Source organism: Chiloscyllium punctatum, chromosome 40 (genome assembly GCF_047496795.1).
Source record: "Chiloscyllium punctatum isolate Juve2018m chromosome 40, sChiPun1.3, whole genome shotgun sequence".
NCBI classification, from domain to species: Eukaryota; Metazoa; Chordata; class Chondrichthyes; order Orectolobiformes; family Hemiscylliidae; genus Chiloscyllium; species Chiloscyllium punctatum.
The window spans coordinates 43,567,006-43,582,797 of NC_092778.1; the positions used below are offsets into that span (position 1 = coordinate 43,567,006).

The following is a 15,792-nucleotide window of genomic DNA, read 5'->3' on the forward strand; positions in this document are numbered from 1 at the left end:
ATTTCCGTCATCGTGAAGCTAGTCGGGACGAGAGAGAGAGTCCGGCAGAGCGAGGCTTGAGGCGTTGGGCTGAGTGACCTCTTTCCTTTCAGGCATTCCTTTTCTTTAACTGTTTCGAGGAGCGATGGTCGGTCTGGGCCGTGGTTGTCATTCGTGATTATCCTCACTGATGTTGCGCCCCGAGAACGCGGGGTCTCCCGCAGAAGTGGGGGAGATCGGAATGGACCGAGAAGCCGCCAGGTTTGTGGGATGAGGCAGTTTGAGTGGGGGGGTTAAACAAACTGGATTGAAGAATGATGCAGCATTCACCAGGGGTTGTTCTCCACCTTAAAGAGAAAAAAAACCCTTGACCCTTCGTCCTTTACAAACCGATCCTCCATTCCCATTTTCTAACTCCACCTCTTCTCCACACCCCTTCCCCCACTCCTTCATCCCATCTCCTTCAGTCCATCCTCTTCCCCTCCCCGCTCCCTCTTTCCCTCCCCACTCCTCTCCTTCCCTCCCCACTCCTCTCCTTTCCTCCCCACTCCTCTCCTTCCCTCCCCACTCCTCTCCTTCCCTCCCCACTCCTCTCCTTTCCTCCCCACTCCTCTCCTTCCCTCCCCACTCCTCCCCTTCCCTCCCCACTCTCTCTTCCCCCCCCCCCCCCCCACCAACCTATCTACATCCTCTCTTCCCACATCCCCACATCCTCTTGCCCCATCCCGCATCTTCTAGGCCCATCCCCATCCCCATCCTTTTTGTCATTTATATAAATGATTTGGATGTGAGCATAGGATGTATAGTTAGTAAGTTTGCAGACAACACCCAAATTGGAGGTGTAGCGGACAAGAAGAAGATTACCTCAGATTACAACAGGATCTTGATCAGATGGGCCAATGGGCTGAGAAGTGGCAGATGGATTTTAACTTAGATAAAGGTGAGGTGCTGCATTTTGGAAAGGCAAATCAGGGCAGGACTTACACTGTTAATGGTAAGGTTCTGGAGAGTGTTGCTGAACAAAGAGATCTTAGAGTGCAGGTTCATAGTTACTTTAGAGTCTCAGGTTAGTGAAGAAGGTGTTTGGTATGTTGTCCTTTATTGGCGGCACGGTGTCTCTGGTTAGCACTGCTGCCTCACAGCGCCTGGGACCAGGGTTCGATTCCACCCACGGGCGACTGTCTGTGCGGAGTTTGCACATTCTTCCCATGTTTGCATGGGTTTTCTCCGGTGTGCCAGTTTCCTCCTACAAAACCAAAGATGTGCAGGTTAGGCGAATTGACCATGCTAAATTACTCAGTGTTCAGGGATTTGTAAGTTACGTACATGATTTAGGGGTAAATGTAGAGTAATAGGTTAGAGGAATGGGTCTGGGTGAGTTACTCTTTGCAGGGTGGATGTGGACTTGTTGGTCCAAATGGCCCGTTTCCACACTGTAGGGATATTAAGTTCAATTGAGTATGGGAGTTGGAAGGTTATGGGTAGCTGTACAGGATGTTGGTGAAGCCACTTTTGGAATATTGCGTGCAATTCTGGACTCCTTCCTATCAGAAGGGTGTTTTGAAACTTGAAAGGGTTCAGAGAAGATTTACAAGATGTTGCCAGGGCTGGAGGATTTGAGCTATAGGGAGAGGCTGAATAGGCTGGGGCTGTTTTCCCTGGAGAGTTGGGGGCTGAGGGGTGACCTCACAAAGAGTTTATAAAATCATGAGGAGCATGGATAAGGTGAATAGACAAGGTCTTTTCCCTGTGTGGGGGAGTCCAGACCGAGAGGGCATAGATTTAGGGTGAAGGGGAAAGATATAAAGGGGACGTAAGGGGCACCCTATTCACACACAGGATGGTGCATGTATGGAATGAGCTGCCAAAGGAAGTAGTCGGGGCTAGCACAATTACAGCATTTAAAAGGCTGAGTATATGAATAGAAAAGGTTTAGTGGGATATGGGCCAGGTGCTGTCAAATGGGACTAGATTAGAGTAGGAAATCTGGTCAGCGTGGACAAGTTGGACCAAAGTGTCTGTTTGCGTGGTGTACATCTCTATGATTCTTGCCCACATGCTCTCTTCCCCCATCCCCACCCCTTCTCATTCCCATCTTCTCTTTCCCCCCCCCCCCCGTTCCCGTCTTCTCTTTCCTCTCCATCCCCGTCTTCTCTCCCCCCCCCATCCCCGTCTTCTCTTCCCCCCCCCCACCCCATCCCCATCTTCTCTCCTCCTCCCCCCATCCCCGTCTTCTCTCCTCCTCCCCCCATCCCCGTCTTCTCTCCTCCACCCCCCATCCCCGTCTTCTCTCCTCCTCCCCCCATCCCCGTCTTCTCTCCTCCTCCCCCATCCCCGTCTTCTCTCCTCCTCCCCCCAACCCCGTCTACTCTCCTCCTCCCCCCATCCCCGTCTTCTCTCCTCCTCCCCCCATCCCCGTCTTCTCTCCTCCTCCCCCCATCCCCGTCTTCTCTCCTCCTCCCCCCATCCCCGTCTTCTCTCCTCCTCCCCCCATCCCCGTCTTCTCTCCTCCTCCCCCATCCCCGTCTTCTCTCCTCCTCCCCCCATCCCCGTCTTCTCTCCTCCTCCCCCCATCCCCGTCTTCTCTCCTCCTCCCCCCATCCCCGTCTTCTCTCCTCCTCCCCCCATCCCCGTCTTCTCTCCTCCTCCCCCCATCCCCGTCTTCTCTCCTCCTCCCCCCATCCCCGTCTTCTCTCCTCCTCCCCCCATCCCCGTCTTCTCTCCTCCTCCCCCCATCCCCGTCTTCTCTCCTCCTCCCCCCATCCCCGTCTTCTCTCCTCCTCCCCCCATCCCCGTCTTCTCTCCTCCTCCCCCCATCCCCGTCTTCTCTCCTCCTCCCCCCATCCCCGTCTTCTCTCCTCCTCCCCCCATCCCCGTCTTCTCTCCTCCTCCCCCCATCCCCGTCTTCTCTCCTCCTCCCCCCATCCCCGTCTTCTCTCCTCCTCCCCCCATCCCCGTCTTCTCTCCTCCTCCCCCCATCCCCGTCTTCTCTCCTCCTCCCCCCATCCCCGTCTTCTCTCCTCCTCCCCCCATCCCCGTCTTCTCTCCTCCTCCCCCCATCCCCGTCTTCTCTCCTCCTCCCCCCATCCCCGTCTTCTCTCCTCCTCCCCCCATCCCCGTCTTCTCTCCTCCTCCCCCCATCCCCGTCTTCTCTCCTCCTCCCCCCATCCCCGTCTTCTCTCCTCCTCCCCCCATCCCCGTCTTCTCTCCTCCTCCCCCCATCCCCGTCTTCTCTCCTCCTCCCCCATCCCCGTCTTCTCTCCTCCTCCCCCCATCCCCGTCTTCTCTCCTCCTCCCCCATCCCCGTCTCTCTCCTCCTCCCCCCATCCCCGTCTTCTCTCCTCCTCCCCCATCCCCGTCTTCTCTCCTCCTCCCCCCATCCCCGTCTTCTCTCCTCCTCCCCCCATCCCCGTCTCTCTCCTCCTCCCCCCATCCCCGTCTTCTCTCCTCCTCCCCCCATCCCCGTCTTCTCTCCTCCTCCCCCCATCCCCGTCTTCTCTCCTCCTCCCCCCATCCCCGTCTTCCTCCTCCTCCCCCATCCCCGTCTTCCCTCCTCCTCCCCCCATCCCCGTCTTCCCTCCTCCTCCCCCCATCCCCGTCTTCCCTCCTCCTCCCCCCATCCCCGTCTTCCCTCCTCCTCCCCCCATCCCCGTCTTCCCTCCTCCTCCCCCCATCCCCGTCTTCCCTCCTCCTCCCCCCATCCCCGTCTTCCCTCCTCCTCCCCCCATCCCCGTCTTCCCTCCTCCTCCCCCCATCCCCGTCTTCCCTCCTCCTCCCCCCATCCCCGTCTTCCTCCTCCTCCCCCCCATCCCCGTCTTCCCTCCTCCTCCCCCCATCCCCGTCTTCCCTCCTCCTCCCCCCATCCCCGTCTTCCTCTCCTCCTCCCCCCATCCCGTCTTCTCTCCTCCTCCCCCCATCCCCGTCTTCTCTCCTCCTCCCCCCATCCCCGTCTTCTCTCCTCCTCCCCCCATCCCCGTCTTCTCTCCTCCTCCCCCATCCCCGTCTTCTCTCCTCCTCCCCCCATCCCCGTCTTCTCTCCTCCTCCCCCCATCCCCGTCTTCTCTCCTCCTCCCCCCATCCCCGTCTTCTCTCCTCCTCCCCCCATCCCCGTCTTCTCTCCTCCTCCCCCCATCCCCGTCTTCTCTCCTCCTCCCCCCATCCCGTCTTCTCTCCTCCTCCCCCCATCCCCGTCTTCTCTCCTCCTCCCCCCATCCCCGTCTTCTCTCCTCCTCCCCCCATCCCCGTCTTCTCTCCTCCTCCCCCCATCCCCGTCTTCTCTCCTCCTCCCCCATCCCCGTCTTCTCTCCTCCTCCCCCCATCCCCGTCTTCTCTCCTCCTCCCCCCATCCCCGTCTTCTCTCCTCCTCCCCCCATCCCCGTCTTCTCTCCTCCTCCCCCCATCCCCGTCTTCTCTCCTCCTCCCCCCATCCCCGTCTTCTCTCCTCCTCCCCCCATCCCCGTCTTCTCTCCTCCTCCCCCATCCCCGTCTTCTCTCCTCCTCCCCCCATCCCCGTCTTCTCTCCTCCTCCCCCCATCCCCGTCTTCTCTCCTCCTCCCCCCATCCCCGTCTTCTCTCCTCCTCCCCCCATCCCCGTCTTCTCTCCTCCTCCCCCCATCCCCGTCTTCTCTCCTCCTCCCCCCATCCCCGTCTTCTCTCCTCCTCCCCCCATCCCCGTCTTCTCTCCTCCTCCCCCCATCCCCGTCTTCTCTCCTCCTCCCCCCATCCCCGTCTTCTCTCCTCCTCCCCCCATCCCCGTCTTCTCTCCTCCTCCCCCCATCCCCGTCTTCTCTCCTCCTCCCCCCATCCCCGTCTTCTCTCCTCCTCCCCCCATCCCCGTCTTCTCTCCTCCTCCCCCCATCCCCGTCTTCTCTCCTCCTCCCCCCATCCCCGTCTTCTCTCCTCCTCCCCCCATCCCCGTCTTCTCTCCTCCTCCCCCCATCCCCGTCTTCTCTCCTCCTCCCCCCATCCCCGTCTTCTCTCCTCCTCCCCCCATCCCCGTCTTCTCTCCTCCTCCCCCCATCCCCGTCTTCTCTCCTCCTCCCCCCATCCCCGTCTTCTCTCCTCCTCCCCCCATCCCCGTCTTCTCTCCTCCTCCCCCCATCCCCGTCTTCTCTCCTCCTCCCCCCATCCCCGTCTTCTCTCCTCCTCCCCCCATCCCCGTCTTCTCTCCTCCTCCCCCCATCCCCGTCTTCTCTCCTCCTCCCCCATCCCCGTCTTCTCTCCTCCTCCCCCCATCCCCGTCTTCTCTCCTCCTCCCCCCATCCCCGTCTTCTCTCCTCCTCCCCCCATCCCCGTCTTCTCTCCTCCTCCCCCCATCCCCGTCTTCTCTCCTCCTCCCCCCATCCCCGTCTTCTCTCCTCCTCCCCCCATCCCCGTCTTCTCTCCTCCTCCCCCCATCCCCGTCTTCTCTCCTCCTCCCCCCATCCCCGTCTTCTCTCCTCCTCCCCCCATCCCCGTCTTCTCTCCTCCTCCCCCCATCCCCGTCTTCTCTCCTCCTCCCCCCATCCCCGTCTTCTCTCCTCCTCCCCCCATCCCCGTCTTCTCTCCTCCTCCCCCCATCCCCGTCTTCTCTCCTCCTCCCCCCATCCCCGTCTTCTCTCCTCCTCCCCCCATCCCCGTCTTCTCTCCTCCTCCCCCCATCCCCGTCTTCTCTCCTCCTCCCCCCATCCCCGTCTTCTCTCCTCCTCCCCCCATCCCCGTCTTCTCTCCTCCTCCCCCCATCCCCGTCTTCTCTCCTCCTCCCCCCATCCCCGTCTTCTCTCCTCCTCCCCCCATCCCCGTCTTCTCTCCTCCTCCCCCCATCCCCGTCTTCTCTCCTCCTCCCCCCATCCCCGTCTTCTCTCCTCCTCCCCCCATCCCCGTCTTCTCTCCTCCTCCCCCCATCCCCGTCTTCTCTCCTCCTCCCCCCATCCCCGTCTTCTCTCCTCCTCCCCCCATCCCCGTCTTCTCTCCTCCTCCCCCCATCCCCGTCTTCTCTCCTCCTCCCCCCATCCCCGTCTTCTCTCCTCCTCCCCCCATCCCCGTCTTCTCTCCTCCTCCCCCCATCCCCGTCTTCTCTCCTCCTCCCCCCATCCCCGTCTTCTCTCCTCCTCCCCCCATCCCCGTCTTCTCTCCTCCTCCCCCCATCCCCGTCTTCTCTCCTCCTCCCCCCATCCCCGTCTTCTCTCCTCCTCCCCCCATCCCCGTCTTCTCTCCTCCTCCCCCCATCCCCGTCTTCTCTCCTCCTCCCCCCATCCCCGTCTTCTCTCCTCCTCCCCCCATCCCCGTCTTCTCTCCTCCTCCCCCCATCCCCGTCTTCTCTCCTCCTCCCCCCATCCCCGTCTTCTCTCCTCCTCCCCCCATCCCCGTCTTCTCTCCTCCTCCCCCCATCCCCGTCTTCTCTCCTCCTCCCCCCATCCCCGTCTTCTCTCCTCCTCCCCCCATCCCCGTCTTCTCTCCTCCTCCCCCCATCCCCGTCTTCCCTCCTCCTCCCCCCATCCCCGTCTTCCCTCCTCCTCCCCCCATCCCCGTCTTCCCTCCTCCTCCCCCCATCCCCGTCTTCCCTCCTCCTCCCCCCATCCCCGTCTTCCCTCCTCCTCCCCCCATCCCCGTCTTCCCTCCTCCTCCCCCCATCCCCGTCTTCCCTCCTCCTCCCCCCATCCCCGTCTTCCCTCCTCCTCCCCCCATCCCCGTCTTCCCTCCTCCTCCCCCCATCCCCGTCTTCCCTCCTCCTCCCCCCATCCCCGTCTTCTCTCCCTCCCTCGGCCCGGTCTTCTCTTCCCCACCCCCCCCATCCCCGTCTTCTCTCCCTCCCTCGGCCCGGTCTTCTCTTCCACCCCCCTCCCCCCCCCCATACCCGTCTTCTCTTCCTCCCTCGGCCCGGTCTTCTCTTCCACCCCCCCCCCATCCCTGTCTTCTCTTCCCCCCTCGGCCCTGTCTTCTCTTCCATCCACCCCCCCAATCCCCGTCTTCTCTTCTCCCGCCGTCCCTGTCTTCTCTCCTCCCTACCCCCCGTCTTCTCTCTCCCCACCCCCTCGGCCCCGTCTTCTCTCTCTCTCCCCCCCCCCCCCCCGGCCCCTTCATCTCTCCCACCACACCACCCCCCACCCCCAATCCCCATCTTCTCTTCCCCCCTAGACCCCGTCTTCTCTTTCACCCCGCCCCTCCGGCCCGGTCTTCCCCCTCGTCCCTGTCTTCTCTTCCCCCCCCCCCCCCCCCCCCTCGTCCCCGACTTCTCTTCCCCCCACCCCGTCCCCGACTTCTCTTCCCCCCCCCCCCCCCCCCTCGTCCCCGACTTCTCTTCCCCCCCCCCTCGTCCCTGACTTCTCTTCCCCCCCCCCCCGTCCCTGACTTCTCTTCCCCCCCCCCCCTCGTCCCCGACTTCTCTTCCCCCCCCCCCCCTCGTCCCCGACTTCTCTTCCCCCCCCCCCCCCGTCCCCGACTTCTCTCCCCCCCCCCCTCGTCCCTGACTTCTCTTCCCCCCCCCCCCTCGTCCCTGACTTCTCTTCCCCCCCCCCCCCCCCGACCCCGACTTCTCTTCCCCCCCCCCCCCCCCCCCCCCCCCTCGACCCCGACTTCTCTTCCCCCCCCCCCTCGTCCCCGACTTCTCTTCCCCCCCCCCCTCGTCCCCGACTTCTCTTCCCCCCCCCTCGTCCCCGACTTCTCTTCCCCCCCCTCGTCCCCGACTTCTCTTCCCCCCCCCCCCCCGTCCCCGACTTCTCTTCCCCCCCCCCCCCCGTCCCCGACTTCTCTTCCCCCCCCCCCCCGTCCCCGACTTCTCTTCCCCCCCCCCCCGTCCCCGACTTCTCTTCCCCCCTCGTCCCCGACTTCTCTTCCCCCCTCGTCCCCGACTTCTCTTCCCCCCTCGTCCCCGACTTCTCTTCCCCCCTCGTCCCCGACTTCTCTTCCCCCCTCGTCCCCGACTTCTCTTCCCCCCTCGTCCCCGACTTCTCTTCCCCCCTCGTCCCCGACTTCTCTTCCCCCCTCGTCCCCGACTTCTCTTCCCCCCTCGTCCCCGACTTCTCTTCCCCCCTCGTCCCCGACTTCTCTTCCCCCCTCGTCCCCGACTTCTCTTCCCCCCTCGTCCCCGACTTCTCTTCCCCCCTCGTCCCCGACTTCTCTTCCCCCCTCGTCCCCGACTTCTCTTCCCCCCTCGTCCCCGACTTCTCTTCCCCCCCTCGTCCCCGACTTCTCTTCCCCCCTCGTCCCCGACTTCTCTTCCCCCCTCGTCCCCGACTTCTCTTCCCCCCTCGTCCCCGACTTCTCTTCCCCCCTCGTCCCCGACTTCTCTTCCCCCCTCGTCCCCGACTTCTCTTCCCCCCTCGTCCCCGACTTCTCTTTCCCCCCCCCCCCCCCCCCGTCCCCGACTTCTCTTCCCCCCCCCGTCCCCGTCTTCTCTTCCCCCCACCCATCCCCGTCTTCTCTCCCCCCCTATGACCCTCCGCCCCTACGACCCTCTTTCCCCCCCCCGGTCCTCCTTCCGACCCTCCGCCCCCGTCTTCCTCCGCCCCATCCTCCCTCCTCACCCCCGTCTTCCCTCCGACCCTATCCTCGTTCCCGTCGTCCCTCCGCCCACCACCTACGACCTCCCGTCCTCCGCCCCTGTCTTACCTCCTCAACTCCCCACCCTCCCTCCTTGACACCCCCCGCTCTCTGAACCCCCACCCTCCGCCCCGTCCTCCCTCCTTGACCCCCCGCCCTCCGCCCCCATCCTCGCCCCTGTCCTCCCTCCTCGCCCCCGTCTTCCCTCCGCCACCCACCTCTGACCCCCTCCGTCCCGTCCCCCCTCTGTCCCTGTCCCTCCTCCGCCTCCGTCCTCGTCCTCCCTCCCCGCCCTCCGTCCCTCCCCGCCCTCCGTCCCTCCCCGCCCTCCGTCCCTCCCCGCCCTCCGTCCCTCCCCGCCCTCCGTCCCTCCCCGCCCTCCGTCCCTCCCCGCCCTCCGTCCCTCCCCGCCCTCCGTCCCCCCCCGCCCTCCGTCCCCCCCCCGCCCTCCGTCCCCCCCCCGCCCTCCGTCCCCCCCCGCCCTCCGTCCCCCCCCCGCCCTCCGTCCCCCCCCCGCCCTCCGTCCCCCCCCCGCCCTCCGTCCCCCCCCCCGCCCTCCGTCCCCCCCCCGCCCTCCGTCCCCCCCCCGCCCTCCGTCCCCCCCCCGCCCTCCGTCCCCCCCCCGCCCTCCGTCCCCCCCCCCGCCCTCCGTCCCCCCCCCCGCCCTCCGTCCCCCCCCCCGCCCTCCGTCCCCCCCCCCCGCCCTCCGTTCCCCCCCCCGCCCTCCGTCCCCCCCCCCGCCCTCCGTCCCCCCCCCCCCGCCCTCCGTCCCCCCCCCCCGCCCTCCGTCCCCCCCCCCCGCCCTCCGTCCCCCCCCCCGCCCTCCGTCCCCCCCCCCCGCCCTCCGTCCCCCCCCCCGCCCTCCGTCCCCCCCGCGCCCTCCGTCCCCCCCCGCGCCCTCCGTCCCCCCCCCGTCCCCCCCCCCGCCCTCCGTCCCCCCCCCGCCCTCCGTCCCCCCCCCGCCCTCCGTCCCCCCCCCGCCCTCCGTCCCCGTCCGCCCTCCGTCCCCGTCCGCCCTCCGCCCCATCCTCCCTCCTCGACCCTCTGCCCCCGTCCTCCGACCTCCCTCCCTCCGACCCCCACCTCCGACTCCCCCTCCTCGCCCCCATCCTCCCTCCGACCCCCCTCGCCCCTGTCCTACCTCCGGCACCCCGCCCTCCCTCTGACCCCCCCCTCACCTCCCTCTGACCCCTCCTCCGCCACGTCCTCCTCTAACCCCCCGCCCCCGTCCTCCCTTTGCCCCTGCTCTCTTTGCCCCTCGTCTGTGTGCTCTCTTTGCCCCCTCATCCGCACCCCCAGTCCCCATCCCTATCCCTCCTCTCTTCCCCCCCCCCATTGTCTCTTCTGCCCCCTCTCCCCTGTCCTCCCTTTCCCCCACTCTAATGCCCTTTCCCATCACTCAAAACCCCTGTCCCTTTGCCTCACTCCCGTCCTACGTTTTCAAATCTCTCTATGCCCTCTTGCCCTTTCCATTTCTACAGTATAGTGCTGTACTATAGATATCTGTACTCCCTTCATTTTGGCATCTTGTACATCTTAATTTTGAATAGTCTATCTTTGGTAGTCACATCTTCCAATGTATGGACCCAGAGATTTGTAATACCTCCATACACATTTTTACTTCTACCACTTTTCTCCTTTATGATGCTCTTTAAAACCCACCTCTGGCATCTACTTATATGGCTTGGTGTGACAATTTATGTTTTTATGATTAACAGGGGCAGTGGGAGGAAATCTCACCCAGTTTCTGAGGGCAGTGTACCTGATTGTTGCATGTGCATCACCAAGCAACTGATTTTAGGAACAGGAAACTGCTCAAGCAATCAATCCTGTTATGCCTTTCATGGACTGATCTTGGGCAGTTAAACAGAGAGAGCACAAGGAGGACTGGTGTGGCAAATGACTCAGTGATGATTTTCCAGCGCTTTAATGAACTGATCATGATACCTGATCTGAGAGTGCTTTTTGACCCATAGAACTAATGGCAATTAATTCCATTTACATTATCTTCCAATAGCTTAAAAGCTCTCTTTCTGTCTCCTCCCACATCCCCCTCTGCTGTCGGCTCACTCTTCATTCCTGAACCTCATTCCTTGTTCCCCTCTCGGTTCACTGTTATCTCTAATTATTCTCCTTCCTTCCTGACACTGCAGTCCCATGGACCTTTCTGAGATCCTGAAGGAAGGAACAAAGGAGTCTCATGATCGTGCAGAGAACACTCGATTTGTGAAAGAGTTCCTGAAGGGCAAGATTCGGCAAGAACTGTTTGAGGTATGACTTATCATGGTCTGTTCTGTCTATTAGCAGTTAGGTTATCAAGCTTTCCGTACAGATTTTTCTGTAGCCAGAGATGTGTAGCAACACGTGATACAGAAAGGGCAACATGGAACACAATAAGTTTGGTGGCACGAGAAATCAATGTGGAGTGGAAGTAGGAAGGAAGGATCCATTGACCTGTGCAGCATTTTGGCAGTTAAGTTGTGTGATGACACGAATACAAAATGTTTGGCAAAGCTGAGCTCAGCACATTACCATTTATATGCATCTGTTTTTTTGGCTAGAGAGTGAAAATGCCATGATGTGAACAGGGCCTGTCACGAGTTGGATAAGTTCTTAGGACCCCTCACTGCTGGTCACTTGGACCTGCTGCTGCAGGTCACTCTGACTTTGCCATGAAGATTTATGTTGAATCCACTTGGGATGAAGGAGTTGACATTAGTTCTTGGGGTTTAAGATTTTAATCTCATTGCCCAACCAGGAAAGGCTGTTTAAAGATCCCTACTCGGTTCGGCTGTCCAATATTTAAGCAGTTGGAATGTTTGCTTGTTGTTTGACTTTCCCTTGATTTCCAAGTAACTAAAAAGATCTCAGTATAACATAGAGCTACAGATTAAGAGATAGTTTTTAACCTCTGTCCTAAATAAGTACTGCTCTTGTCTCAGATTTCAAAGTTGTGTATTTAAGTTGCATTCCATGACTTCACCATATATCTCAAGGTTGACAGTCTTTAGTAGTATTGACAGAGAGCTGCATCATCTGAGAGTCAATGCTAAGGCGGTGCTGTCCTGCTAGGTGGTTGTTACATAGTCTCTGAGACAGTGCCACAATGACAAAATATATGATTATGATCACATTATCTTGAGATCTTGTTATACACAAATGGATGCATTTCTTCCTTCAAAATAATGACTACACTTCAAAAATATTCCCTCGTCCATAAACTGCTTTGGGATGTCCTGAGATCAGACAAGATACTATAGAAATGCTAGACTTTACAGTAACTTCATGTCTTAAGTTGCCCCTGTTTCAACTGTTTAGCTTTAATGTTGTGCATATAATGGGGTCAGTATATGCACTTAGAATCAGGGTCTTCACATTAAGCAGGCACCCTGTGACCTGATGCTATTTTGGAGCAGCCACTCCTGCATACCATCTTTCCTTCTATTCACCAAGGCCTTTCCCATTTGCTGTTTGCCCCTTAATGCTCCCAATTGTAACTCCTCTTGCTCCCTCCTTTAATTTCTCCCTCTCTCAAACCCTTGAAGCAGTTCAAAGAGTTAGCATATTTATTTTTTCTTTTAAACTAAAATGAATTTTAAAAAACGTGTACAGTATTTAAACAACAGGGTATAATTTTTTTTCTGAAAAGGTCCTACAGCAATTAACTGAAGTTTTTACAATAGTTCTATGAGAAAAGATGATTCCATCAGTATTGTTTAATTGAAGTTGTGCTTTTCAATAACACGAGTACAATATTAAGCAAGGAATCACTATTTCTTCAGGATTAGGGCAGACTTTTATGATTGCCCACTGTTTGGTTGTCCAAGTATGGTTTGATTCTGTTATAGTTGGACATTGATTAGCTTGAAGGCTGATGGGAAGGACAAGACTGGGTCTTAAGACTGGGGAACGGATTGGATCTTAACACAATGGGATTGGGAGTCAATCAGATTCCATCTGTTTTTGTTGGTTGGTGACTCCATTGATGAAATGATAGAGGCAGAATCATAGAAATGTGAATGCTAGGATTGCATATAAATGTTCACTCATGTTGAGATGCTGGGGCATATTGGGTGCATGGGAGGTGGGAGATGTTGCAGATCAGCAAAAGTAACTTTGAGATTTGATCCTGAGCTGTTTCTCTATTATTGCTATCTTGTGTTACAGTTGGGTACAGTTGCCCTCTACTTCACCTACTCTGCTCTGGAGGAAGAAATGGATAAAAATGCAGAACATCCTGGCTTTGCTCCCCTTTATTTCCCGCTTGAACTGCACCGCAAGGATGCTCTGGCCAAGGACCTAGAATACTTCTATGGGAAAGACTGGAAGGACCGGATCAAGTGTTCAGAGGCCACAGCAAGCTATGTAGAGCGGATCCATCATGTTGGGAAGCATGAGCCTGAGCTGTTGGTGGCACATGCCTACACACGCTACATGGGTGACCTGTCAGGAGGTCAGGTGTTGAAAAAAGTGGCACAGAGAGCACTGCGCTTGCCCAGCACTGGAGAGGGTGTGCAGTTCTACACTTTCGACAACATTTCCAATCCTGCTCGATTCAAGGAGCTGTATCGATCCCGGTTGAACACTTTGGAGATGACTCGGGAAATCAGGGAGAAGATTGTGGAGGAGGCCAACCGAGCCTTTCGATTCAACATGGAGGTGAGCATTACTGAGGAGTGTTAACTAGGTGGAGTGCAATTCCCACTTCGTGTTCTGCATCTTCCAGACAGTTGTCATGTGATGCACCCTGACAGGGAAGAGAGATCCAGCAAGCATTCACCAAATGAAGCTATGTGAATGAGACACTGTGTCATAATACACAGCAAAACAGGAACAGAAAATCACAGAAATAGTTTGGGTTACAACCTTTTATTGGATTATTCTCTACTTTTTAAGTGTCTCTTGGTAAAAATACATTGCCCACTTTTCTTGCACGTTGTATGTATTCTGCTTTGGTAATGATTTTTAGTGTTTTTATTTTATCTCTTGTTGAAACAGCTGATATCCATCACCCATGTTCATTGATTCACATTGGCTCCAGGTTAAGCAACAACTCTATTTTAAAAAAAAAATTACTGATGTTTTCAAAACTTTCCATGACCTCACCAACCACCTAACACACTCACTCTGTAGTCTCTTCCAGCCTCATAATCCTCTTGAAATATCCACATTCCCCTACTCCTGGCCCCTTCAACATCTCTAATTTTAGTTGCTCCACTCTTGGTGGTTGTGCCTTCACTTAACTGGACTCCACACTCTGGGGTTTCGCTTCTGAGTGCTCTCCACCCTTCTTATGTTTCTCTCTTCCTTTCCTTGTAACTTGCTTTTAATTAAGCCTTGTCACTTGTTCCCAAATGGAGCTCAGCTAATTTTTAAAAAAGAAAATACTTAGGTGCAGCATCCTGGGAAATTAAGCCACTCATTCAACGTAAGTTGAATACAGACATCTCCCTCTTGCATACTAAGGGGGAAAAGATCACTAACCTGTACCATTAGACAATTCTACGTGCTGTACTTATACAGTGAGCAGACTGGTTTACTGGAACTACTTGCAGCAATGAGAATGAAGAGCCTGTGTTATGTTGAGTGAACCCATGATGATTCTTCCACAGTAATCAATGCTATAACCCTACCTATCTGTGTCTGCTATTGATTGATTGATTCTGCTAGTTAGTTACTGATCCACTTTAATCTTTGCTCTAATCTCAAATTTCCACAGGTTTTTGAAGAATTGGATAAGTTTGGAAAAACCCTGGGGGAAGTTGTGCAGGAATCTGGGGTCCCTCTCCATGATGGAAAAGGCGATGTCCGGAAGTGCCCATTCTATGCTGCAAAAGGTACGCTGGCTTATCCATCCTCTGGGAAATGTAACCGGGGAGAATGGAGGTCCCAGGCTTGAATCAGAGGAAATCAACTCTAATTAGATGCGATGTAGATGTTCCCATGTTGTCAGTCTCTTGTATGTGGAAATAACAGGATAACTGGAATCTAGCCTCCAATGGAAGTAGTTTCTCTGCTTGAGGCTGGACTAGTCTATGCCAAAGGACGAACTTCAAACTGTAGGCATCAGAGGGTGGGACAGCCTACCAATGTTGATGTGACCTGCATTGGGCAATGTGTAGGTCTGTACTTCTATAGTGTAATTAATTGTAGGACATGGTATTCTTCTTTATTAATTCTTATTTTTCTCTCATTCTAGGTGATGGTGAAATGGGGTGTCCACTGCAGTCTATTATGGCTGTGGTGCAGAGCTGTCCTTTCCAGGTGGTAATAGCTGCTCTACTGGCACTTTCTGCTGGTTGGTATCTGCTGTGAGGTTTACAGCCATTAACATGGACTGTCCAACAAAAGTGATGTAAACCTCTCCCATTTGAGACACCCTATCTTTCCTGATTGAAATACGGTTAAGTTCTAGCAGGCCTAGCCATGAGTCCAGAGACTCAACATCTATCCAATTCCTCTACTTTTGCAGCATATGACCTTGGACATAAGCTCATTAACTCAGCTCAATGTTTTGCTGACTGTATTTAATTATTGTTCAGGTATGAACCACTGTAAAATGGCACTGCTGGAGCAAATGTAAATATAGTTGGCTGGAAATGCAGAACCACACCTCTGATAACCTTTCTGAATTGTTCACTGTGGTCCTCATTATCACTTCTAACATGTGTTTTCAGAGAAAGTAATATTTTCTAATTTACTTTGAATGAACACAGCTGACTTACAAACCTCAGACAGATAACGTTCCATTACGAACCTCAGAACAGTGACTTCAACAAGATGGAGAATTGTTGGAAAACTCCACGTCTCTAGCTCAGCAGTCACCTTGCTATGGATCCAGGCCCTGACTCACTTCCTAGATATTGCCTGGTTGGGATGCAATTAAATGTAATATAAAATTTCACTTTCTTTAATCAGTGATTGGACTTGAATAATTTCACTAAAACTGTGCCATTGTATTTATGCACTTGATTATTAAATGTTATAACAAGTCACTGGCTAAATTTCCTTATTTACACTAAATGCACTTCACATAGAAATTACAGCATGTGCAATGCAGCTCAACTTGTTGGCTCCAGTAATTAGTGGACTCTCCTCACCATATCATTTCTATTTCTATGTTCCCTCTGTTTATCTAGCTTTCCCTTAAATGGGTCTCTATTCACCTATTCCACATTCTCTACAGTTTCTGAATTTCTTGTTGGAGTTTTATTGAAACTACAGGCGTAGTGAAGATAGCTGCTATTTCATTATGTTCCATAGAGCAGCTATCAAAAAGGAAACTTAAGAGGA

General features: G+C 56.6%; 1 protein-coding gene across 1 annotated transcript; it reads left to right on the forward strand.

Moving 5' to 3' along the window:
* The first annotated feature begins 6 nt into the window (after positions 1 to 6).
* LOC140464524 (heme oxygenase 2-like) lies at positions 7 to 15,492 on the forward strand. Its single transcript, XM_072559695.1, has 5 exons — positions 7 to 240; positions 10,653 to 10,770; positions 12,667 to 13,158; positions 14,219 to 14,336; positions 14,699 to 15,492. Exons 1-5 carry the CDS (start codon positions 170 to 172, stop codon positions 14,812 to 14,814), a joined length of 915 nt encoding a protein of 304 aa, XP_072415796.1. The 5' UTR covers positions 7 to 169; the 3' UTR covers positions 14,815 to 15,492.
* Positions 15,493 to 15,792: the final 300 nt, after the last annotated feature.